Consider the following 27,219-nt stretch of genomic DNA (forward strand, 5'->3'; position numbering starts at 1 on the left):
ACCCTGTGATTAAATCGCTGTTTTGGTTCTTGTCATCTGCGAAATACATGATAACTATGGTCATAATGCCACTTCTGGATGGGATTCTCATGACACATTGGCCATGCCGAACTCCACAGGATTAGGTCATGAGAAGACATGAATACAGTTGCATCAGTGCCTGACATTGGCTCTGCTGAGAAATAAAGTAGGTAAAATAAACTGAATGCCATTCTCTAACTGGTAAAATGGTTTTGTACAGAGAGAGTCATGGCTAAATAAGGTTGAGGGTTTAATTTTGGAAGTCAGAGCAACTTCGTATTGTATAAAATTCACCAGTGATCCAAAGTGGCATGATAATGAAACATGAGTGTGTATTGCATAGGGGGTTCTTTTGCACATAGATGTGACAGGTCCCCAAGTCAGTTCCTTGGGAGATATTTACATTTACATCTGATCTTCTCTTAAACAGCATAAACAAAAGAAAGGGGATTTTTTTTTTAAGGCATAAGCCCGTAAAGACAAAAGAAATGGAAAAGCAGGAACAGCAACAAAATTGTGAGAGCTGTAAGGCTGATGATGTTTACTATCATCTTTAACTGTTTTAAGATAACTTGATGATTATTAACAATATTACAAAAACAAAAATATATGCTTCTCTTTGTTGTCCAAAGGTGACAGCCTAGTTTTACTTCTCCCTTTGTAACCACTGTTCCTGTGCCTTTGACTGCCTTTTGCTTCCTCTTCCCAGTTCAGACGTTCCTTCCTCTGTGAGCCTTCCTCAAACATGTAAGGCAGCATTGGTCACTCCTACTTCTCTGTTCCCGTGGCAGCCTGCCTTCAACCTCTGGGGCATTATCACGCTGCATCACCATGATTGTTTACTTAATATTAGCCCTAGTCTACAAGCTACCAGTTGGCAAGGGCTGAATCTCATACAACTGTGTGTCCCGAGCACTCTGCATCAGACCTGGTAACTGGTAGATGCTCACTAAATGCTGGGCAAGTAAACAAGGCTGCTGCTTGGCCACCACCAATTTGGGCTCCACTTCCATAGTTTACAGTGTAGCTGGGAAGTAGCTGCCCAACTAGGGACTCCATTTCCTGGCATGTCTTGCATCCAGATGAGTCCTGCCCAGAGAAACTTGGACAGACGTTAACAGGCACCAGTTTTAGGCCTGAAAAAGAACGTGTGCCATTTTCTCTGCTCTCCCTTCCTTTGTCTGATGGCTAGATTAGATGCCCAGGTGACTGCTGTCCCTGAATGACACTCCTCCCGATCACTGATTGGACGGTACATAAGAAAGAAACCTCTAATGTGCCAGGCTATTGAGGATGGGAGATTTATTCATTACAGCAGCCAGTAGTACTCTACCTGTATGATACAGTGACCAACTAAATGAATGAATGCATGGGCAAATGCCGATCACCTGCTGCATGTCCATGGGAAACCCATCACAAAGGAGGACTTGACATCACCTTCAGGAGATCCAGTTTCAGCTGCAGTTCCCCTTGAGTGGACGAGCACAAAGCGCCCACAATGATGCTCATGTACTCCTCGGCGTTGATGACTGAGAGCTGCTCCAAGATGCTGAGTGAGGCTCCCCGGTAGCACTCATCGTCCAGGAAGATCTTGATGAAGGGCACCATGCCGTGGTCTTTCAGGACAACTGGGGATCAGACAGAGAGTATGGGGCTAGAGCGATGGGGGCCTTGGCACCTTAGCTTCAATTACAAGGAAAGCTTTTCCTTACTATTTCCAAGTTTGTTTGGCTACATGTGTATGTGTTTTTTCCACGCCTTAGAAATTTTTTTTCAAAATCCATACCTACTGTTAAAATAAGAAGAGGAAGAGAGAAACTATGGAGCTGAGAATTAAAAAGAAAAACTGCTTTCTTCTCCAGTGAGAATTCTGTTTTTGAAAAACAATTTCCCCCTTCTCTGTTTTTAGAGGCGTAAGTAATACAAACTTTAATTGGATATACCTCTGGCATTTATTTCCACATAATCCCCTAATCCAGGACCAATGGCAATTCTCTCTTATCTCTGCCCAAATTCTTATTGAAAGCAAACCAGAATTTAAGAGTATGTTTAACTCGTAGGTAGTTTCTTGTGACAAGGTGGCAGGCAGGATTTAAGAAATTTGGCTAATGGTATGTTTTTGTTTAAAAGTAATCCTAAGAATTTCTCCCACAGGATTGATCTTTGAAGTAATCACATGTAGAATAAGAACTAGGAAGTAACTGGGTCGTTCAAATGGTATGACATGGATTTGAGCTGGTCAACTCCATAAGGCAGGATTTCCGCAATTATGGGCCAGGTACCCCTTACATGGAAATCACCTGGGAAGCCTGTTTACAAGTAGATTACTAGGCTCTACCTTGACCTGATAATTAGATCTCTGGGAGGGAGCTTAGGAATATGCACCTCCCTATTAACCAGAACCTCCAGGGAATCTCTTATAGTCTAACATTAGACATGCTCTACCATAATGAAATAATCATTCACATTTGGTATAGTTGACCTGTGAGGGCCTCAGATAAAGAGGCACCAAATCACCAAACCCACTGATGTCACTTTGCTGATGCATCTGCTTCATAGTATAATATACATGCATTTATATTTTAGGCACGTATTTTTTAAGCATGAGAACCACATGATCTTAGGAAGCTAAACTTTTTTTGAATGGATGAAGCTACTAAATCCATCATGGGCTGAAAGCACATCAAATTATGTCTCTTAAAAATGATGAGCTTTTGGACTTCCCTGGTGGCGCAGTGGTTGAGAGTCCGCCTGCCAATGCAGGAGACACGGGTTCGTGCCCCAGTCCGGGAAGATCTCACATGCCACGGAGCAACTAGGCCTGTGAGCCATGGCTGCTGAGCCTGCGCGTCCGGAGCCTGTGCTCCACAACAGGAGAGGCCACAACAGTGAGAGGCCCACGTACCGGAAAAAAAAAAAATGATGAGCTTTCTTTGCCTGTATTTTACAATTTGAATCTTTTTTTAAAAAGTATCTATAGTCAGTGCAGCCATATATTAAAAGATTTTACTTGAGGGAGATGGGGTTTCTGTGGTCTCATAAATTTAAGATAACTCTTTGATTCCCAACCTTATTTAGCAACCTAAACAGTAAAAATTGTCAACTGATGTGTCTACCAATTTACTGTTGATCACTGAACATCAACCAGTGAATGGACATCAGCCACAGCGATAGTGTTGGTTATTCCTTGGATATAGCCTTTGAGCAATGACATAAATCACCAGGAAATAGTTAATGTTTTCCCAACCAGTGACAAGGTGAATTTGATACCATCCTTACCTGCATTCCGAACTGATCCTTTCAGAAGCCTGACCACAGTTCTCAGCATCACACAAGTCAGTTCTCTTTCTATATCCTGAACTCCAGGATTGGACTCTTTGTTTCCTGCCATATTTAAGAAGCAATGAAGAAACATTTTTAAGTACATGTGATATGGCCCCAGATCTCCAATTCCATTAGTTTCCTATCCTCTTAAAGAAAGACGAATATCATGCTTCCATTATAAAGGAGTGTGCATCCCAATTTGTAAGATGTGACCCTACAACCCTTACATCAGAGGTTCTCCAACTTGAGTGCATCAAAATCCCCTGGAAGACTGGTTGTAAAATCCAGGGTATGTACATGGGGCATGGTTAGGCAGGGAAATCCCAGGCCCGCGCTCCTGAGGCAGGGGGAGGGAGTGCTGGCAAGGAGCCACGGGTGTACAGCCCAGCAGGGCATGCAAAAGTGTGGCCAAGGTTTAGAGGGGCAAGCTGGCCAGCAAGGCCCTGGTGACTGACCTCTGCTCCAGGTGGGAGGCCATTGGGCCTGACAGCACCATGTGAGCAAGGTGGCCATATCCCAGTGGACCCCGGACATGTCCCGCACACCCTTCCATCCTGGACTTTCAAGCCTCTCTGAGCCTCCTTTCCCCTTTGCATTGCTGAGGACCTGTCCTTCTGCTGTTTCCCTACCTACACACTCAGACAATATCTACTGCAGGAGGTATCTGACAACTAAGAAGTCATCAGGCCTGAGTTAGTCCCATGAGTTGGCTTCTAGTTACACCCATCCCCCCCACCTCTTCATGGGGAAGATCAGGCAAGTTATAGAAAATAGGGAGGCTGCCTGCGCTGTGAAGCCATGTAGCCCAGGGGTACCCTCTCTGACGCTCAGGGCACCAGGTGACATGGGCACACTCACTTTCTCTGTTATGTGAATGGGTGGTGGGGCTGGCACACAGACCAGGCCCAGCTAACACTGGCCCCCACCCATTCCCCACTTCCCTTCCTAAAGCTCCTGGAAGGCACCTGACTTCCTCAGGATCTTGGCCTGCTTCCGTAGCTGGGCTAGCAGCAGGCCCAGGAGCCCCGAGTCCCGGAAGATGTCAGTGAAGAGCGGGTCACCGCCGGCGATCCTGAGGACAGTTTGCAAGGCCACGAGGGTGACGAGCGGCTCTGGGCTCTCCTGGATCAGGCGCTGCACCTTCCGCAGGATCTCATGGGGCACGTAATGCAGCTCAAACACCAGGACCTCCAGCAGCTGGAAGAAGTGCATCTGTACCAGGGTCGGCTTCAGGGGCATGATCTCCACAAACTGCGAGATGGGCTGCAGGGTCCACTCCAGCAGGAAGAAGTTGCGGGCATTCCAGGCCCACATGGTCCTGATGGATGACAGGACTTTGGTGCAGAGGACAGGGTCACTGGCTTTGTGGAAAACATTCTGCAGGACTTGGAAGGCCTGAAGATTCTTCACAGTCACCCCTGAAGATGCAAAAAAGAAATAATCCTGCAAATCATTTCTCCTGCCTATGCCTAGAAATACATGCTTGCATTATCACGGGAAATACCATTTAAAGTTTCTATTTTCTAGCTCCTGTGGGTAAATGTCTATCAGAAGTCCAGAAAAGCCATATGCCCAGGATGTGAATAAGGCTAGTGTTGCATTGTCTAAGACGTGCTGGGTAATTAAGCATTTGAAATGTGGCCACTGTGAACTGAGGCGTGCCCTGAGTGTAAAAATACTCATCAGATTTTCAAGATGTAGCACAAAGAAAAGAAGGCAAAAAAAAAGTCATTAACAATTATTTGTACGATCACATTTTTGATGGTAATATTTTGGATATATTGGGTTAAATAAAATATATTATTAAAAATAATTTAACCTGTTTTGTCTTAATTTTTAAAATTTTGCTGCTAGAACATTTAAAGTTACGTAATGTGGCTCGCATTATATTTCCATCGGGCAGCACAGGACTGGAGGATTGGTTTCAATTAATTAAAATCAAATGATGTTAAAGATTACTAAGCAAAGTCAGTTTCATTTCCAGGCAAGCTGTTAAAGACACCTTCCAAACCCACTCCCTCCTTTCTCTCCAGCTAGAAGGTTAAGTCTCATTCTCTCTTACCCAGGAGATACTTCCTCAGAGAACTCCCTGCCTCCAGCCCTCTGTGCTTCAGACACTCGAGATGTTTCTGAAACTCCTCTCTAATCCAGCCACTCCCCTGTGTGTCTGCTGGAGTCACATCCAGTGGCTTTTCCTAAACTGGTCTCACAGCTTTGCAGCCTCCACCCTCTGGTCTGCGCAGGTCTCTCTGTCCATCTCCCCAGACACATCCAGGTGTTTCTGGTCACCGTTTCTTTCCCCAGGCTATACCTTCTGTCTTTATATTTCTTCCCCCTCTTTTCTACCTGGATGACCCATCCTTTGCCTTGAAACTTCTCTTGAATGGGACCCTCTCTGCAGGGTTTCCTGACTGACCCAGGCAGAGCTAATTCTCTGCACTGGTGTCACCACTGTGCCTGTTTATCAGCCAGTTATTGAGTAGATTATGGCTCAAGGTTTGTGTGATGGTCTCTATAGAGAATTTTTAAGGAGCAGACACCTGGCCTCTTCACGGTGGTACCCAGCATGGGGCAGAGTGGCTGCTGGACAGAAATTATCAGTACATGTTGATTGAGTTCATCAGTCAATCAGCATCTTGTAGAGCTAAGGAGGCACTGATTCTGAGCCTGGATGGCTGTTTCAGGGCCATCAGTCCCTGTTAGATAAGCAGATGTCACCGAGTAAGTCACACCAGAGGTGGGGATGGAGATCACAGGCTCCCTCCATTATCTGAGAGAGTCTTTGCCTTTTTAAAGCAAACATTTCATCTCAGTCCCACCCAGATCATCTGGAAAAATCTATAAAGGAGAGATTTTAAGTCTCCCCAAAGGCATGACAGAATCAGCCCCTACTGTATCACTGACAGGTGCCACATGTTTGTTTCTGCACAGGGAATCGGGGAATGACCTGCATTGCCTTGTCAGGGCACAGTGCCAAGTGCTGTCAGGCACCCAGAGACACCCAATGACCCACCAGAAGCCTCGTGATGGAACTTGAAGCCTTCCAGCTGCGGGTAAGTGATGCTGTCGAACACCTTCAGCTCTGATGTCCCACAGGTTGTCAGCCACACCACCAGCCCAAGGAGCTCCTCTAGGTGGGGGTCCACTTCACTCTGGGTCAGCCCGTCATACCTGTGGGAACAGACGAGGCCAGCTCCCTGGACGTCTTGGACAGAGCAGTCCGGTTTGCTCATGGTGCTCCTCGCAGGGATACAGAGGCAATGGAAATCGCAGTGCTGGGCAAGACCCAAAAGGTCTCCACCAGTTCAGCACCAAAAGACACAGGGAGTGGATAAAAGTCACTCTGTTTGCAAGCCTCAGCCCTTGATCTAAGGACGTGCAATTAGAATAAAGAGAAACCTGTGAGGAGCCACAGCATCTGCTCACCAGAAGGCTGCTTTCCGTGGCCAGACCCCCCAAAAGTCATGAGCTTAGGGCACCAGCAGGGCAGAAGCACCCCCAGAATGAGAGATTTGATATTTCAGAATGGCAACAATACAGACATCATGGGAAATAATTGGACTTTATTAGACTTCCTCATGCTTATTTCAAGAGTGAGTATTGTTTTTGTTTCTAATCCTCCCAGGGACTCTGGAAGGCAGGGTAGAGCTATCCCACCCAAGGGGCCAATTTGCTGGGTATGGACCCATCAGCTTTTACCAGTCATTGGTAGAGGGCTGGTCCTGGAGTTGTTGATCTTTGGGCACTTCCAACCCCCAAGCATATAGGCAGAGCTGGTCACAGCCATCCCAGAAAGCCCTCCAACACAGGATGTGGATTCTGACAGGTGGCTGTTAGGCCAGCAGGCATGCAGGCGGTACATGCCACCAAATGGACTTGGTAAAACTATTATTGCGATCACCCATTGGTTTCCTAAAGAAGTAGCTCCAAACCCGGCTGCACGTTGATTTACTTTTGCAAAGAAGTCTCTCTGGCCATGCTCTATGGAGATTTGTATTTCAGAAGACATTCTGAGAAGCCCCAATATCTGTCTTTCTCCAAAGCACTGCAAATGATTGTGAGGACCTTGGCTTCCACTGTTTCTTCCCCACCAAGCACATCCACTTACCGAAGTAACACTTTGAGTAGCAGAGGGTAGCCCTCCCCATTCTCAAACTCCAGGAACAGAGCAGAGGAGATGGGGTAGGAATCCTTCACAAAGCCCAAGACGAGGCTCACTGCCTCGCTCACCTCGGGAGCAGGGAGAGTGTCTGCAAGCCTGGAGAGGTTCTGGAGGGAGATCTTGATGCAATCCATGGCTGCAGGAAGGAAACACAGCCCTGCTGAATTCAAAGGCAATAGCTTTTCTTCAGTGGTCATTCCCTCCCCACCTGCCTTTACACTGTATATCAAGATGTGAATGACAATTCATTCCAAACACTTTTCTGCTGGCTCTTGGATCAAGAAGAAGCCTCCTCCATGAGAAGTGTCATCCTGAGAGCCACACTCGAGGGCCCAGATGGAGAGCAGGTGAAACAGGAGGTGGAAGGGAGCCTCTAAGCCCTCTGTTCTTAATTCCCAGCACACAGGACAGTCCAGGCCCATTAATAACAAGATGCAAGACACAAGACCTGAGTGTCACAGAAGACCTTAAGGAAGCAATGCTGAGCAGAAATTAGCTTGATGAAAAGTGTAGGGAAGGATATATGAACATGTGGGAAGATGAAGGGCAAAAAGATGGTGTGTATCAGCTACTAAAGATTCCAGGGGCTTGGAGCCGGGAAGTGTGGTCCACAAGGGAGGGGGAGGAAGACAGGCCCCACTGGTATGTGGCCTGCTGTGGAACACACTGGTTACCCCAGAGCTGTGAGAAGCCAGGGAAAGAATGGAGTCAGCAGAGAGATGTCACTGGGTTTGCATTTGGGTGGATCACTGTTTTTAGGGCTCTTTCATTGGGGGAAGCCTCTTCTGAGTGCCAGGAAAGTCACACCAGTGGATCAGGAAAAGTGTCTACCAGAATTTGAGATAAGGCATTCTCAGTCCCTCACCTGCGAGGACAAGGACAAGTTCCAAACTGCATGCCAGGCAGGGCAGCACTGAGAGTTGTGGTCTTGGCAGGTAAACACCAGGCTAGTCCTTACTTCCTGACCTTCTCCTCAGCCTATACGCCCATGGAAACTACTCATTCCCCTATGGCACAGTGCTTTTGTGGCCAGCTCCTCACTGCGGTGGCATTTTTCTTTTCCAGCTGAGAATAATGACCACAGTGAGAGACCCCCGCCACCAAGGCAGGCAGCCATTTCTCAGGGGTCTCTGACTCTAGTCTGTGAGGGGTGCCTGGGCTGCTGAGCACCTCAGGCCCAGCTCAGCCCTACATCATTACCACTGGGCCATGGCTTCACTGGGAAATTTCAATCTTGAAACTGGGGATGAAGTTTCATCCCAGGGCTCAATTACAGTAAGTGGGTGGGCTTGTACTTTCCCAGCTCTCACCAGCTGACACCGTCTATTATAGGAGGCCCCAGAAAGAAGTCAGGTCACAGGGCAAGTGTTTGTGGACAAGCAGGTCACATTGGCAGGCTCAGACCCCCCACCTCTCCCAAAAAGACCCCACACCTTAGAGTTAACTCAAGGGATAGACGGTTGTGCTTCTAAGAGGCATTTCAGCTGGTGGAGCTGAAAAATGGTGCATGGTGGGTGAAGAGGTCAGCTGAAGACTTTCATCAAAACCTTCCCCTAGGAGTTAGCCTTGCAGAGCTTCCCTTCCTGCCCCATGGTGGGCCAGCACCTGAGAAAAGGCTAATACATTTTCCCAGGATTCCGCAAGCCACAGTAGTGTCCATGCTTCCCAGCATTACCTGGGTCCTCGGGAGACAGATGATGCTAAGGGAGGCCCCTGGGACTGCTAAAGGAATTGATTCCCTCAGGGTATTGCCTTTGATCCCACCCAAGTAATGATGCTGTGATGCCAACACCTATGGGGCAGCCACTGGGTGTCAGGCGCTATCTAAGTACTTCAAATGTGCCAACTCATCGAAGCATCACAACAATCCATTGAGATCAACGGGATTATTATCTCCATTTTACAGATGAAAAAACTGAAGCAGGTCTTCCCTGGTGGCGCAGTGGTCGAGAGTCCGCCTGCCGATGCAGGGGACACGGGTTCATGCCCCGGTCTGGGAAGATCCCACATGCCACGGAGTGGCTGGGCCCGTGAGCCATGGCCGCTGAGCCTGCGCGTCTGGAGCCTGTGCTCCGCAATGGGAGAGGCCACAACAGTGAGAGGCCCGCGTAGCGGAAAAAAAAAAAAAAAAAAAAACTGAAGCACCCAAGCAGTTAAGTGCCCAAGGTCACTCAGCTAGGAGGACGGAGCTGGAGCCCCCACCCCAGGCCATCTGGTTCCAGAATCTAAGTCCTTAACCCTTACACATGCTGCCCAGAGCAGAACCTAAGGCATTGGAATCAGGCATCTCCAGGTTTAATATTTGATTCTCTTCTTCACTAGCTGGGGAGCCTTGGCAAATTCTTCTATCACTCAATCTGTTTCCTCTGCTGGAAAATGGCATTAATTATCAATATGTATCTCAAAGAAGCAAATGAGGTAACATACAAATGAGCCCAGCACAGTGTCTGTTCAACAGCATGTGCGTAGTAAATGAGTTCCCCTTTCCCTCTCTCCTCCAGTAGAGCATCAAAATGAACAATAAAGACACTTTCATGAATGGACCCAAGCAATGTAGGGTCACCTACTAGGCATAGTTGGGCATCGGTGAAAATCCTGTTTGTTCATCTCTATTTTGGTCCCTGGAATCTATACGGATGCTGCAAGGGCATCCCAAGGTCTTATTCTAGAAAGTGTGCCCACAGCCCAGCCCTGGTCTCCCAGGGTCATACCCTGCAGGTACTGGATGATGCTAAGGTTTTGGGCCTTGGAGATTGCCTTCAGCACACAGAAGGTGGGCTCCTTCCAAAAGGAGCAGGTGTGCTCCCGAAGACACGTCGTGGCGATCACGAGAGACTGGAGCTCGTTTCCAGAGAGAAGTCCCTCCAGACCCTGAGCCTCACCACAAATGTTGAGCAACATCTGGAAGAAAAAAGCCAAAGAGACTCTGGTTAGGAAGCTTCCTTCCTGTGATGAATTTGTTCCCTAATTTTCCATGTCTCAGCAGGAAGGATGGGGTCATATGTGGTCACCCTCTGCCCCAGACCAGGGAGATTCAATGCCATTTCCTCAGAAGGGCCTCCATTTATACTCTTGTCCTCATTTCCCAGCACATCTCTCACTTTTCCATCAGAGCACTTAAAAAATTGGACACTGATCATTTATTCACGCGATTGCTCTCCCCATTTAACTTCTCTCTCTCTGTCATCTCTGTGAGAGACCGTGGGTCTGGCATAGTGACGAACCCAAGAGGAGTTCTCTATGTTTTGTGGAATGAAATAAGGAAACCCTGAGGAACTCTGATGTGGTATCACTGTGGCTCACATTCTGTCCATACATGGAGAGGACCAGGAAGACAGGGCTGCACTAATTCCCTGCAGAGCACATAGAAACCACACTGTAAAGACTTAAGTACCCAGTACTGTGTCCTGGTCACCACTTGAAATATGATTTATGTGTGGGCAAATGACACCTAAATTTCTAATAAATGTAGCTTATGGGCAACCCACCATAAGTGGAATCTGCCAGAACTCATGAGATACCCTCTGGTAAAGATGATTCTGGCTTGAGAATTGGTCTAAAATGGATGGGGATATGGACGTGCATGTTCAATGGACAGCTGCATTGGCAATTCCCAAGTGGTCCGAAGTATGTGCTCTGTGCGAGACCCTGGCCAAGGCACAAAGCTGAGCAAGATACACAGTCCCCCCACCAGAGAGGCAGGAGGAGTTTTCTGGAGAATGGAGCATCCCAAAAGCTGAGAAAGCAAAACTTGTCAGTAAGGGGGCAGGGGAGAGAGGTGAGAAGTTACGTTAAAAGTCGCTGCTGGTCAAGAGAGGATAGGAAAGATGGGTAATGACATGAGGACATAACATGTGATGCTTAGTGGCCTGAGATGGCCTCTGAGAGGAGAGACGGAGGTGACCGCACAGAGTGGTTAAATGCCTTTCTGTGAGCAGACTCAGGAGCCAGATCCCCAGGGTTCCGATCCCAGCCCCGACCCACCACCTCTGTGACCCTGGACTCATGTTTACTCACCGTACCTTAGACCACAAAACCACACACATCCTGTGGTGGAAGAGAGGGCTCGGGGAGGTGACAGATGTGAGGTTATGGCATAAGGAGGGGTACATACATAGCAAGTACTTAGAAAATGTTGGCTACAGTTATGCAAGTAGGGCTTAGCATGTCTGTTCTCAGAGGTGCAGGGGCCAGAGACAGGAGGTTCCAGATGTCTGGGAGGGTCGGCGGGACCTTAGAACACAGACTGGAGGACAAGGAGCTGGTGTGACCGAGTTGGGGAGGAGAAGCACACCATCTTGGGAGAGAACAAGGGCCATACAAGGATACAGTGAGATGGAGAGAAACTCCATCTTCCAAATGCGTGGGATTCCCCGGCATTTGCAGAACCTGGGGGAAAGGGGTGAGCTGGGCCCTCCAGGAGAATAGAGGAGCTTCAGAACTAGGGGGAGAGAGATGAAAGGAGGTTGGAGAAGCAGAGCTCGGTCTCAGCCAGGGGAGTCCAGCCCTCCTCCCACTCACCTGCACAAACATCCTCTGAACTTGAACATCACTCTCAAAAAGCTCATCCTTTTCCAGAGGAAAGACAAAGAAGAGGTAAAGACACTGGAGGAGCAGGGCTGGGAGCCCAGATTCAGCAACTCTGCCCAGCGTCTCCTGCAAGGGAAGAGCAGACGTGACCCAGGGCCGCAGAGCCAGGCAGAGCACGGCTCTAGACCCAGACCAGAGAGGTCAGCCAGTGCGGCTGTTTTAGCCACGAACGTGGGTAAGTCACCTCCTCTCTCTGGGAGACGCATTCTCAGTTAAGAATGGAGGCAATCATAGGGCCCACTGGGATGGCTGTGAAGATTAAGTTTATATAAAGTGTGTATTATGTGCTCGATAAACATTATATCTTTTACACTATAGATAGATGATAGGAAGGAAGGAAAGGAGGGAGGGCAGGAGGGTGGGACTGGTGCACAGCAGAAATCAAGGGCTTTCCTGGCAATCACACCTCTGATTTTGGTAGGTTTCCTCCTGATGAGGGAACTGGAAACTCAGTAGGGAAGAGGTGGTTGAGAACAAATACAAGCAACTGAATTAAGGATGTGCTCAGGACCCTTTCCATCCCTTCGTCCAGATTTAAGACCTCATCATGACCAAAAGAGCCCTATAGGTGAAGACCAATAATCCAGAGAGCCACACCGCAGCTGAACAGCCCCAGGGCTGCCAGACAGAGAGGAGACAGGGAGTTGGCAGAGAGGGACCAGCCTGAGCGTGAAGCTTCCCAGGGCCTTTCTTCACAGGCTGTGCCTGCAGCTGCACCAGGATTACTGTGACTGTAGCCCCTACATGCGTGTGTCCACACATACATGACCGTGAGAGAGCACATGTGTGGTTGTTAAAAGTTATATTGTCCATGCAATTTCCCACCCGACTGACTAATCTCACAGACATGGTGGGTAAATTAGAAAAGAGAAAAGAAGAATGTACAGCCTGGGCCAGCAGCGCGAGTGCAATGCAGGCCACTAGTCCCTAAAAGCTTCCACTGCAGGTAGTGTCTGCCCCCATATTGGACATGTGGCCCTTCAGGACTGCACTCAGGGTGGCTCTCCCTGTCCTCCAAACTGCACCGCCTCCCCAGAAAGCCAACTGCTTACTCTCTCACTGCTTTGGGGGCAGACTCCTCGCAGCAAAAAAAAAGGCTTTAGGTTACTTTTTACTACTCAGACTGAAAACAGTCCTTCTCCAGGGGCTGAAAAGCCCCCACCCTGTGCTGCAGGCCCCTGTCCCTGATGGTGGTCCAGGCAGTTTACATGGAAGAAAAGTCAGATGGTCCTCCCGCCAGTGAACAACTGTTTGCTGTGCTCCTCTCTCACCTCCTGGCACTGTCTCCAAATGCCTGTCTGATGCCTCTGTTCACCATTAGACAGAGGGCAGCCACCACCCCAGCCTGGTTCCCTGCTGTTCCTAGTCTGGGCATCAGGAAGCTCACAGTGGGCAGCCTCGCTAGATGGAGGAGCCTCTGGGCCTGCCCTGCACAGGGCCTCGGCCACTGCTGCTGCTGGCCACAGCTCCCAGGGACTGCTTCTGCCTGAGAGGACACCAGTCATCGGCAAACCACTCAAGGTCCCTGCTTCATGGTGGGAGGCCGTGACTGCAGCCAGGATGGGGCCTGGGTGGGAAGGGAAGGAGGAGCGGTCGCTTTCGTCTCTGGGGAGGCCCGGGGCAGGTGCCTACAGGCCTTGCTCCTTTAGTCTGAATTTAGCAGGAGGTAGTAAAGAGCAGTGGCTCAGAGCACAGATTCAGACAGACCACAGCTGCATATCATGGGCCAACCTGATTTCTTGTCACCAGTGCAGAATCACTGTAATCTGACTCGTAGGGTTTGGGGAGGGTTAATTAGTACAATGCATGGGATACGCCCAGCCTCACCCTGACACACAGGAAATACAGTCCATACACATCCGTCATTGTTGATCCTCACACTAACCCTAGAATGGAGGCATTATTATCCCCAATTTTAGAATTAACAACACAACAGAGATGCAAAGAGGTCAGATTATTTGCTCAAGGTTACACACAGCTTGTCAACTGAAAAGGCAGGATGTGAATATGAATTTCAGACTCTGAAGTCCACGTTCTATATCCGAGGGGAGGTAGGGAAGGAAAAACGATAAATTCGTTTCATGAAAATAAAGACACCCTTGAGACATGCCACTGCCCTGAGCTGGGACGTCCCTCTGTACACAGGTGAGAAGCACCCAGGCTGGGCCACTGGGGCCTGGAACTTACCGAATCTGTCCCCGTGAGCACGTACACTGACTTCAGGAGCAGGTAGCCATCCTGCTCTGCATCCGCATCTCCCTTCCACCGCAGCAACTGCCCAGCTGCTACCCGCGCTTGCTCTGGCAAGAGTGTGGGGGAGGGGAGAAAGGGTCACCAGCAGGGCAGTGTGGTGGCCTGGTCACCCAGCTTCCCTCCACGTGGGCCCCTCTCTCCATGAGATGTGCCTTAGCGTCTTTAGGGAACTTCTGCCTCTTGCCCTCGCAACAATGACACCTGCATCTGTACCAAACATTTCACACTCTGCCACATGAATCACCTTGGAGGATAGCCTTTATCATACCACCCTCCCTGTTCAACAACCGTCAATGGCTCCCTATTGCTAAATAATAATAACAAGCTCCTCGGCAATTGGACTTGCCACAATCCAGTGTCTTTTCCCCACTTCCTGTATCACACAGCCCCTTTTGTCACAGGGATTCCTGCAATCTACACCATGCTCAAGCTATTCTTTCCCCCTGGAATTCCCTCCTGCCCTCAGTCTCATAGCCCAGCCTCTGGGGTCCAGCTCCCTGAGTGGAAGGATGCAAGTCAGGAGACCTGCAGCAGGAAACATGCTTGGCTTTGGTTTCTGTGTGTCTGTGTGTGTATGTATGTGTGTGTGTTTGTGTCCCTCCCAGGAGCAGCAGACTTTCCCACGTCCCTCTTCTCTTCCCTCTTTTAGCCTTTTCCTTTGTTCTCCAGGGTATTCCCTGGCAGAACCTGGCCTTCCATGCGCTTTCGAAGTCACTACTCTAACTCCTCTAGAAAGCAGAGAGGGGCTTAGCCGGAGGCCTGGGAGGGGTCTACAGAGCTGTTTCGCTTACTGTGAAGTTCTCCAGGACCTCTCTTCTCTTACCTGCAGGCTTTCCCACCAGTGCCTTCTGTATTTCTTGGGCAAGTTGGTTGGAAACATCTTCAGCCAGCCTTTGGAGACTGGGAAAGCAGATGATCCCCACGGAGTGTTCCCAGGCCTGAAGTGCAACATGCAGGATTCACTCAGAGATGTCAAAGCTACAAAGTAAGGCATCAGAATCACCTCCTTCCCTCCCTGCCAGTCCAAACCAATGGCTCAACTCGCTTTCCCAGGTGCATCCGAGGGCCACCGAATCACCTACCCTCTAGCTTCCACTGTCTCCCTACACTAGTGCCTATGAATTCTTCAACTTCCTGCTGAGCTCCAATCACCTCCAACTAGCCCCTGGATGTCTCCCCTGAACTCGTGCTCCCAAAACATCAAACACGCATAACTGAATCCACTGCCTTCCCCTCAGACCTGCTGCATCTTGCCTCAGTGAATGGCCCTACCAGGCACCCACCTGCCCTAGTGGGAAATTCCAAGAGTGATTCTCTACATCCCACGTCCCTCCCCTTCCTCACCATCAATTGCTGTGTCTCACCGATTCTCCTCTTACACACTTGTCAAACCTCATGCAGATATCTTAGTTTTAGTCATGCAAGTATTTCCTTCAGATAAATTCTAAAAAGGGGAATTGTAGGATTAAAAAAGTGGGATTTTCAATGAAAAGAGTGGGGTTTTTTTTCTTTTTTTAGTCATTTGGTACCTATTACTAACTTCTAACTCACTCTCCAGAAACAATTTGCCAGATTAGCCTCCAAGGGCTCCATGGAAGAGGGCTGATTTCTCTCCACCCATGCCAACATTAAGCACTGTGGTGCTTTTTCATCTTAAATGAGAAAACTTGTAGAAGGAAAAATATCTCATTTCAATTGCAATCTTTGGATAACTAGAGTGGATGAATGCTTTTCATGCCTCTTGAATTGTCCATTTTTACTCTTAGCTTATTATCCTATTGGAGTTTTCACTATTTTCTTATTTATTTTAAAAATCTCTTTATATATAAAAATCATTAACCATTGGTCTATAGTACTATCTCGATTTTTTCAAATTTGTCATTTTATCTTTAAATTTCATATCATTTGGTTTTGCTGTACAGAAATCTGAAACTCCTATGAAATGAAATTTCTCAGTCCATTCCTTTGCTTTCTGGATTTAGTTCCAAGCTTAGGAAATCCTTTCCCAGTCCAAGTCATTGTCATTGTTTTTAATCTCCTATTTCTTTTTAATTTCCTTAAAATCCTTTCTTATCTGTCCCTTTAATCTCTATCCCATCTGCTCATCTTTTTCCTCAGACTTTTTCCCCTTATTGTTTAGGATACTGTTTAATAGAAGTCTTTTACAGTTCTGCTTGGGATGCCAGACTCTTTTCAAAATTTCCTCCCAGTTTCTGTAGTAATCCTATCCCTAGATCTGCTTTTCATGCAAGCCTTTTCCCTTTGTTCTCCCTTCTTGTCACAGGCTGAGTACAGAGTGGAGTGACTGTCCTCGGCCCCAGACTTGAGTTCCTGGCAATTCCTGATCCCAGGTTCCCACCAGGAAGGTAAGCTGCTGTGCCAATTAGTGGCCTCTATGAAATGTAATTTTGCTGGACTCCTGTCTACTGCTCCCACTCAGCAGCCATATTAAATTATGTTCCTGCCCAAAGGCCTGACCAAGTTTTTTTAAGCTGAGATCCTCCTTCTAGAAGGGGTGAGAAACACATAAAATTTCCAAAGGGAAATCATTTTCTATATGTTTCCTTGCAATAGCTACTACATTTATTTAAAAGTAAAAACCTTTAAAACTCTTCTCTATATGAAAAGACACCATATACAAAATGAGGAGGCAAACCACAGATTGGGAGAAAATATCTGCAATGCATATAACTGACAAAGGACTGGTATTTAGACTCCTATAAATTAATAAGAAAAAAATCTGATTTTTAAAAAATGGGCAAATGAAACAAGTAACTTATTGAAAGATAAATGGCAAATTACTAATAATCAGGAAAATGCAAACTATAACTGCAAGGAGATATTTTATACTTTTCTGGTTAGTAAAAGTGAAAAATCTGACAATATCAAATGTGGATAAAGGTGAGGAACCATGAAACCCCCATACTCTATGATGGAGTGTCACTTAGAAGACCTCGTTGAAGAAGCATTTAACGTAATCCAATAAAGTTAAAGGGGCACACATCCAAAAACCCACCAATTCCAATCTTTGGTATAGTCCCTAGAGAAATGCTGGCACGCATGCACAAGGAGACGTGAACAAGAAATATTCATGCAGCGTTATTTTTGATTGGGAAAAACAATGTTCATCAGTAGGATAATGAATGAATAATTTGTGACATATCTATATAAGGATATCTTATAGAACTGAAAAAGAAAAAGAAATAAAGCTGTATCAATATGGATAAATCCCCAAAATAGAATGTTGTAGAAAAAGCAAATTGTAACAGTATATTACAGTGTGAGTCTACAAAAACCTGTGAGACTATACATAAATTACACAATAATATTACTTATGGTTATAAAAATACACCCATATTACTGTATAATTTACATATAGTCTCACAGGTATTTTAGAATGATACTGTAATAAACTTCTTTAACTTGCTGTCTCTCTATATATCACTTCCCACAGGGCATGGTAATTCAGCAGGTTGGGAGTTACCATTGGAGGAGGGTGGAAGGGGAATGAGTTCTAGAATTCATGCACAGGTGGCTTTAGTTTATCTGAAATGCTTCATTTCTTTTATATGGGTGGTGAGTACTTGGGCATTTTGATTTGAACAAAACTTTGTATCTGAAACACTTAAAAATTTTCTGCCCTATAAATGAACATAGTCGCACCTTTCCTTTGTAAATAAAAAAGCAGTACATCAGGGCTTCCCTGGTGGCACAGTGGTTGAGAGTCCGCCTGCCAATGCAGGGGACACGAGTTCGTGCCCCGGTCTGGGAGGATCCCACATGCCGTGGAGCAGCTGGGCCCGTGAGCCATGGCTGCTGAGCCTGCGCGTCCAGAGCCTGTGCCCCACAACGGGAGAGGCCACAACAGTGAGAGGCCCACATACAGAAAAAAAAAAAAAAAAAAAAGCAGTACATCAGAACTTAGCTAGAACTACAAAAATACTAGGTGAATGTTCAACACTATTATACATAGTAGACCTTCACCAAATATATGATAAGCAAACACATGATTATGAGACCCACAGTGTGCAGAACGATGGCCGAACATGTTGCGGAGTGCTGGTTTTGTGCCAAATGCTGGGCCAAGCACTGACATGCATTGTTTTTACTAATCTGCATAGGGATTGGGATTATTATTATTCCCACTTTACAGAAACAGAGGCTGAGCCATAGGGTAATCCTAGAGAACCAGTTAAGCAGCAGAGTAAAGAGCTGAGTTATCTCACACATACCCAAGTAGTATGTGCATGTCTAAGAAATGTATGGCTACCACCTGGAAACCAGCTATCACCTGGAAAGGCTAGTCTCTGGAGAGATAAAGTCAGTCCTTCTGGCTGGGAATTTCAGTGGTAACATTATTTCCCTCCACAGGACTGATATCATATCTGCTATGATATCTTCCTAACAAATTCCTGTGCCTCCTCCCTGCAGTGGCAAACCCCTCAAAGACCAAGTTGCAGGCAGTTGACTCAGAGGCACCGAGATCATCTTTGAGCAGTGGGACTCCAGTAGGCATTCTGCAATAAAGCAAATCGGGCCACTGTGAGTTGAACAGTAATTGTACGCTCAGCCAGATTCTCCCAAGGCTCACACTCCTTCCTGGGACCAAGATGGCTACTTCTGGAGACCCCATTAACTCTTTCAGGCCACTGGGGTGCTGTTTGATGCACAGAGGCAATCATTTACTGAATGGTACCGTGGAGACCCCAAAGAGTTAAGGCAGCTTTTGAAAGGACCTAATTTTTTTCCCAATCTGGGATTCTCATGCTGGGAGAATATTGCTCAATATTTTTAAAAACTTTTATTTACTTATATTCTCTAAACTGCACCATCATGCCTCGTGGCTGTCCCCTCACATGGAAGAAAGAGAAAGAAAATGATGCTCTGGTCTCCAGAGCATAAGGAAGACAGAAGCTCTAGGGGAGATGGGAGAAAACCCCAGCTTTGAATGACAGAGGATCTGGTTAGTTTTCAAGTGTGACTGCAGTATTACTATTTCTTCATTGCCTCAGAGTTTGGTGGTTTGGCCTTTAACTGAACTCAAAACATTTCAGAGACTTTACATGAGTTTCCGCTGATAATGTGACACAATTGATTCTCTCCTTTGTAAACAGAAAAAAAAAAGTGATGCATCAAAACTTTACTAACATAACACAAATATTGTTCCCCTGAGGAGGAAATAAACCATACTGCAGGCCCCACTCTGAAGTGGGTTAGAGTCAGGGATGGCCAAGGAGGGGTATTTACCCTCACCATCCCCTCTGGATACCACACTTGGAAATAACTGTTGGTCATCCTTATTATTACATTTAATGTTACTTCTCTCTCTTCCATAGTCAGCTGGGTCCATGCTGGGTTTGTATGAGAATAATTGACCACACCCAATGGTATAAACTCTGTACCACTGGCCAGGCAGTTAGCCTAAGAGTAGCTATACACACCTGTGTACATGCACATGTACACACACACACACAAATACACTCATCTCCAAGTACAACTGATTTAGTGTTAATTGCAATCCCTCCACACTAGGAAATAAATGGATTCCTGTCCATGTTACCTACTGTTCTGAATATCTATTGCTGAATAACAAACTGGACCCAAATTGAGTGGCTTAAAATAACAGCAATCATTTATTTTTCTCATGGATCTGCAATTTGGGCAGGGCTCAGCAGGAACAGCTTTTCTCTGCTTCACTCAGCTGGGGCAGCGAACAAGGGCTAAGAGATCCATTTGCAACATGGCACACTCACATGCTGGCAAGTTGTGCTGACTTTCAGCAGCAAGTGCAGCTGCAAGGTCAGTGGGTTTGGTTTCTCTCCACATAGGCTTTTACTCGGGGCTGCTTGGGCTTCCTCACAACATGGAAACAGGGTTCTAAGCATGAGTATTTCAACTGACAGAGAGAGGCTACAAGTCTCTTGAGGCCTGAGCCCAGACATGTCATTTTTGCCCTATTCCATTAGTCATCACAAACCCATCCAGATTCAAGGGGAGGGGACATAGATGTCACCTCTTGAAGGGAGCAGTGTGAACCCATCCGCAGTATCTCTAATCTACCACATCCACAGATTCCCTTTTTTTCCCATGTAGCCCCACCCCCCAGGTTGTCTGTCCCAGACAGTGAGGAATTTTACACTAATTTCTAAGGATTTCCTGTCTTGCTGCCTGCTTTCTCTCAAAGTACATATTCTAAGAACAATCTTCAACAACTACATCTGTAGCTCTAGTTTTCTCCATCTATTATTACCCAATATCTCTATGCAACGAGAGGACCCAAGTGGTCCCCTTTCCCCCAAAGCAAACTCAACTGAAGGCCAACAGGACCTACCCATGCTTGCTAGCAGAATGCCTTCTTCTCTTGGTGTAAGATCTTATGATAGGAAGGGTTCTAGAAAGACCAAAGCCCAAGGCTCTTGGCAGAGAAAGAGTAGCAGTCAATTGAATCCTTCCTGCAAGCACTGCTCTGCACTCTGGTTACTTCAGAGTGGTTACTCTGAAGTCATTGGCCTTGTCTGCAACATCCTGGAGTCAGCTATCCAAACAGCCCATGTGCAGGGGGTGGCATTCTCTTTGTATGAAAGGGGACATAGGTATGAGCCAGGCAAAGCCATTGCCCAGTGAGTCATGAGATAGGGAAAGAAACCAGATGTGCTCCGTTCTATGAACATCAGCACTGCCCGAGGGAACGCAATGGTTAACAACACGAGCCTGGGTGGACTGCCCAGGTTAAGTTCCGCTCCCCACTAACAGCTGGCTGACCTTGGCCAAGTTATGCGACATCTCTAAACCTCCCTTTCCTCATTTATAAAGCTGGGATAAAAACAAAAAAAACAAAAAAAACAAAAAAACCTGGGATAAAAATAGCACCTACTTCACAGGGTTATTATAAGGGCTTGTAAGCATGGAACAAAATGCCTGGCTTAGTTAGTTAGAGCTTGGTGAATATTACTACCTATCATCAGTGAAAGTAACCACTTGCCCTGGCTTTGACCTAGGAAAGGGAATGATGGAGCTTGGTAGAGGAGGAGAGCCTGCAGATGCCAGTGAGAACTTCATTTCTGAGTCATCCCCTCAGGGCAGCTCCCTGCTGGGATTCCAGTGCCCTGAGACTTCTTATCACCAAGACAGTCACCAAAATGTTGAGTGGGTTTACTCCTTAACAACTGCAGTGTTTCTTCAACTTGGGAGGCAGTGGGGCTAGAAGTTACTATAGAACCAACCAAGCCCCTCTTTTGTGTTTGCCTCATAGTTGATGCAGATTTATGTATAAACGATGACAGGATAAGGGAGAAGTTCATCCCCTGCTGTGTGTTTGGAGGAATCAGACGTTAATCGGCCACATGCCATGGGAGACGGCATGACTTTTTTTTTAAGTCCTGATATTTCTAAGGGGTTCTCTGCAGACAACCTTGAGGAGTTCTGTTTTATGGGTATAAAATTCAGAACAGAGTGGTTACAAGCTTGACTTCTAACACAGGGACTTGTATTCCAATGGCTGTCCTCAGTCTTCATCTACAGCTCAGATTTTATCTGCACTACAACCCCCCAAAAACCTCCCACCTTCCCCATGTTCCTTTCTGCCACCAGCTCTTAATTAAGAAGCCTGAGGGCTGTGGTTCTGGCAGGGTTTATTAGTCAGAACTTAATAAGAACAACAGGTTTGTAAACATATAGGACTTAATAAAAGATATAGATTTTAAGAAAATGATAAACAGCCTGTAATAATCTGCCTCTACAGGGTTCATCAGAGGTGGGCTCCAGGGATCTAGAACATAGCAGATTTTGTCAGCAGTTTGGGGAATCGTGGTGACAGGATCTCAAACTGCACATGTGCAGTCAGTTTCCAGGAGGTTGGTGGAAAGGTGATGGGGATCATGTCTGCTTTCCATGTGCTGTGGACTTTACAATCCTCATCTGATCTCACCCTCACCTTCTCCCAGCAAATTGGTATTGATTCCACTTTACAGATGAGGAAACTGAGGCTCAGTAATATTTAGTAGCTTGCTCAAGGATGCAATAAGCAATGGAGTTGGGACTGGAGCCCTACTGTTTGACTCTAAAGCCCTTGTATTCAGCAATAGGGCTATTGTTCCTCCTGTTACCAGGAAAGGGTTTGGGAAACATGGACCAATACCAAGGTTCGGTTATAATAGGAACAGCTTGCTATCCATGAGGTCAATGCCTACAGGGTCAGATAACATAAATGAGTGATATAGGTTGGGTGAAAGATATTAGGGAGTGGGGGACTAGGGTAAACTGAGAGACCAAGACCATCTTCTGTTTAAAAGAGGTGCCCCTAACCATCTCCATCCAATTATCGGTATTACAGCTACAAACATTTTCAAGAGAAATCTGAAGTCTAAGTCTCACCTGAAAAGTTTCCACTTTGAAAAAATGGCACTAATTCATTTTTAACCCCTACAAGCCAAACAGAACACATTCTGGGTGCTAGTCAGTTATCCTCTGCTCTGGACAGATGCAGGTAAAACCTCTATCTGTCTTCCTTACTTTCATAGCACCAGGCCCTAGGACAGAGTATAGGAGCTCAATAAATATTTGTACAACAAACGAATGAATTCTCAAATCAACAATCTGGAGAGAGGCAAGGAAGTATCAAGCCCTGGCTCTCAGATGCAGAGTCCTTTCATCAGAGCTGGGGCTGCCCAGAGGGGTGGAAAAGATACAGTGCAATGGCTGGACCCCATATGCCTTCCCAGTGATTTGGGGAGGGGGGGGGCAATGCTCACATTTTTCCTTTTATAAGGCAGATTTGATCTGAGAACTGGGTGAGACAAAGCTACCTCCCAGAAGCTGGGGTCATTAGAGCAGGGATGGCTGGGAAGGAGAAACCTGGCCCTCTCTCCTTATCTAGTTCCTCTTTTCCAGTATGTTCCCCATGCCCTAGTTATCCAATCTGTGAAATGGGATGGATGGAGTATCCGAATCTGAAATATGGAGAAAAACAATGAATTCACGGACAATACGTTACTTGGCAATTTTTTACAGAAAGGCATGCTTAAGTATTCCATGCATCCTATAAATATGATCCCAAGAAAATTCTGAGTCATCTTTGGAAATCCTTAAGTATTCCTGGTTAATAAGTGAGATGAAACATATTAACAAAGGGGTTTCCCAATAAAAACCTGCAAAGCCTCCATCTGTTCTAGTTTACTTTCAAATGTGAAAAGTATCTCATATTCTCTGTACTTTGAATGTAGGTACATGGTTTTTTAATAACAACTCAAAATCAATAGTCAAGCAAAAACTAAGTCCTCATAAAAAGATGCATTTCCAGCTCCACAATTAGACTTCAATATTTTCAGCTATAAGGCAGACCTCACTGGCAGGAGCTTTATTCCAAGACAATAAAGGAAATCCCTTGTACCCAAACTGTCACCAGCTGCCACTAGTCAGAGTGCCAGCCCAGTGGACAGGCTGGACTTCTCTGTGTGTCTGCAACCAGGGGAGGGAGCACTGCTTTGCTGCTCCCATGGATTACACCTCAGTTTGCATTAGTGGCACAATTTATGTTCCGGCTCTCCCAGGCCCTGGTGTTGGCATTACTGGTGTTTGAGGTTACCAGCCACCCTGCCACTCACATGTCAGGACACAGATGCCTTTCTAGCTCCCGAAGGTGCAGGTTTCTCCTCTGGCTCCCAAGCTGGGATTGAAAATATCATTGTTAAACAATATCATTTTTTTAAACTAAAGAGACAATGGTACTCAAGAGCCAACTGTCCATCCTCTCCAAGCCCATCCTCACCCTGGAGATGAGTCTTGCTTGCTACCTTTATTAAATAGCACAACACTCTCCTCTAAGCAACCAGTCAGAGACCACTTGTGATGATATTAAAACTACTGACACCAGCTTCCAGTCATCCCAGAAGTGTCCCCAGAGCGCTGTATCATCTTTCTAAAGTTTCAAAAATGAGAACACCAACCTTTAGGAATAGTGGGAGAAGATTCAACAGGCTCTTCTGATGTTCAGCTGGGCTCCTGGGGGCCAACTGCTGGTATTCCAGAAACCTCCTTTCTAGCATCTCCCAGAGGGCAGTGGGGCCAGGGGTCTGCCCTCCTGGTGGGAAATCAGGCTGAGCAACATCAGGCTGGCCTTTATTTTCAGAACCTGGATCCTCAGCTCTGTCTTCAGCCTCTGAGACCTCTTTTGCCTCCATGCCTCAGCAGAGCAGATCTGAATTCAGAACAAGAAAGAAAAATGAACAGTCCTGTCACAACACTTTCTGATGAAACTGATTGTGGGACAAGGTACCATCCTCATTCAGTCCAGTTCCTGTTGCAGATGGTTCCTCTAAGAATCTGAAACTGACTAAAATAAAGAACACTTCTGAAAAAAGAGATTCCAATTTAGATGTGACTCATATTGACAATCTAACGTTTGCCAGGCACCATCCTGGGCTCTTTACACAGACTCTCTCACAAAAGAGATGGGTATTCCTATATTTTCTATGTAAGTAAGGAAATTGACTGAACCGAAAGGCACCAGGGTAGTGAGACATCTAGTTGAAATGCAAGCCTTTAACACCAAAGGCTGTTTTTTGATTACCTGACACTGCTCCTCTTTAAAAAGGCTGAGTAAATAGAATAGACGTGTAAATGTCCCACCAATATTTGTAGAGGCATGTAATTCTGTATCTTCTATTTTAACTTCCTTCTACCACATGAGATGAAAAGGATGTAAGTTCTTCATTCTCAGCAACATTTGCTTCACACTCAATATTTTTAGAGGAATTTGTCCTCAAAATGACTCTTTAAACCCCCAAGTTAGCTTAGAAGAACTTCTCTGTTAGTGCGCGCAAAAGTAACTGTGTACAAGCCGGGGACCCAGGGTCAGTAGGCGTGAGGATAGGGACGTACACCATGAAACTAGCCAAAGGCTGATTTGCCAGATAGGTAACCTTGAGAAGGTACCTTTATTTGTGTCCTTGACTTTTCAATTGTCATACTCTGTAGCCATGTCAGGACTGACTCACAGAACAGCAAAGGTTTGCCTGTTGTTTTTTTGTCAGGAGTGCAAGAAACTCCCAGCAGGGACCAGAGTGTCCAGATTCCCTGAAAGAAGCCTTCCCAGGCCACGATGTCACCACACAGGGGTCCATCCCAGCATCCTGCCAGCAACCGACAGCCACCAGTCAAGGGACAGCAAACAGACAGATGAACACGGAGGTGGGTCTCCTGGTGTTTTGCTCTGGGCTAAGCAGCTGCGGCCGGTGTGTCATGCTTTATTTTTAGCCCAAACACACACCCCTTGCAGGCTAGAATGGGAGTTAACTGAGGGTCACGTGGCCAGATGAGTCCTCCCTCTTTGGAACATTCTCACCCTTTAGGTACAAAACTCCATGAGTCCCTTGGCTCTTCGTCTATTACACATGCTTACTGCTCTCAGACTTCATTTGCAGAAGTCATTTTCTTATACAAAAGCCATGTATGTTCAGCGTTGAAAATTGGGAAGAAAAAAAAATATCAGGAAGAATATCAAGGCCTATATCCAGAAAAATGACTGTTGATATTCAGGCTTTTATCTACGAATATACTGTTTAATAATATTGTTGAAGCAAACTTTTTATCTGTACTTTTGCTTTTTTTGGTTGGTTGTCTGGGACTTGGTGCGGGTTTATTTGTTTCCGTTTTGGGGTTGACCCTCAGGGACAGGTGGCGGGGTGCCTCACATTTCTCAGGCTCAGCATGGTCTCTTTCCTGACCAGGACCAGGTTCTTCTCCAGCACGGATGGTTTATTCATTCTTCCCTTGGCTCTTCATCCCCCAGTCCCGCCTTCCCCACCCCACCCAGCCCACCTGCCTGATAGCACGAGTCCTTATAAAACATGGCACAAGAACATGATTTCTGAAGGCATCATTTTAAGTTCCCCAAATGACCTTCTGCATCTTTTCTCAGCTTACTGTCTCACTCAACATTGTGACCTCAGACCCAAGCACATGGCTCTATATTTGCCAACCTCATTTCTTCTAACCGCTGCTCCGTGTTACACAGTGGGCATCACGTGCCTATTTGATTTGTTTGCTCCGTAGTAGATGGTTAGATTGCCTGAGACTTCTCAGACTGCCCTCCATCCTGTCCTGGACATTCCCATGGGACTCCCCTTATGGGGCTGCATGTGACTGGCTCTGGGTATAAACACCAGAGTGGCAGTGCTGAGTCAAGGGTGTATGTCTCTCAGTTCAACCAAGTACCATCAACTAAGATGCCTCCAGAAAGCTGGCACCAGGCCACACTCCCCCCACAGGTTCCTCTACCATCTTCTCTATACCCCTGCTTAACATCACCCTGCTTTCCTGATCAGATTGAAGTAAAGTGATCCCTCCTTTTTTTTTTTGGCTGCGTTGGGTCTTCGTTGCTGTGTGCAGGCTTTCTCTAGTTGCAGTGAGCAGGGGCTATTCTTCGTTGTGGTGCATGGGCTTCTCATTGCAGTGGCTTCTCTTGTTGCGGAGCACGGGCTCTAGGCACGCGGGCTTCAGTAGTTGTGGCACATGAGCTCAGTAGTTGTGGCTCGCGGGCTCTAGAGTGCAGGCTCAGTAGTTGTGGCGCACGAGCTTAGTTGCTCCACGGCATGTGGGATCTTCCCGGACCAGGGCTCAAACCCGTGTCCCCTGCATTGGCAGGCTGATTCTTAACCACTGCACCACCAGGGAAGTCCTGATCCCTCATTTTAATTTGCTTCTCTCTCACTTACTAATGAGTCTGAGCATCTCTTTATATGACTCATAGCCTTTTGGATTTCCTCTTCTGAAAAATGATTGCTCATAACCTTTGCTTATTTGTCCTTGCCTATCTTTTTCCTCTTGCTTTGAGAGAGTACATTCTAGAAACTGATCCCTTGTTGCCTTTA

General features: G+C 46.5%; 1 protein-coding gene across 1 annotated transcript in view; it reads right to left on the bottom strand.

Annotated features, from left to right (window-relative positions):
* The window catches only part of WDFY4 (WDFY family member 4), a 260,571-nt gene extending 236,043 nt beyond the window's left edge, over positions 1-24,528 (bottom strand). Inside the window, exons 1-10 of the mRNA XM_060078451.1 lie at positions 24,295-24,528; positions 15,174-15,288; positions 14,285-14,397; positions 12,029-12,163; positions 10,219-10,408; positions 7,454-7,643; positions 6,359-6,516; positions 4,311-4,763; positions 3,301-3,405; positions 1,459-1,649 (exon numbers count right to left, since the gene is read on the bottom strand). Coding sequence (XP_059934434.1) covers positions 1,459-1,649; positions 3,301-3,405; positions 4,311-4,763; positions 6,359-6,516; positions 7,454-7,643; positions 10,219-10,408; positions 12,029-12,163; positions 14,285-14,397; positions 15,174-15,288; positions 24,295-24,528 — 1,884 coding nt within the window. The remainder of the gene's footprint in view (positions 1-1,458; positions 1,650-3,300; positions 3,406-4,310; positions 4,764-6,358; positions 6,517-7,453; positions 7,644-10,218; positions 10,409-12,028; positions 12,164-14,284; positions 14,398-15,173; positions 15,289-24,294) is intronic.
* Between the last annotated feature and the right edge of the window lie 2,691 nt (positions 24,529-27,219).

The sequence above is a fragment of the Mesoplodon densirostris genome, chromosome 1 (genome assembly GCF_025265405.1).
Source record: "Mesoplodon densirostris isolate mMesDen1 chromosome 1, mMesDen1 primary haplotype, whole genome shotgun sequence".
In the NCBI taxonomy this organism is placed as follows: domain Eukaryota; kingdom Metazoa; phylum Chordata; class Mammalia; order Artiodactyla; family Ziphiidae; genus Mesoplodon; species Mesoplodon densirostris.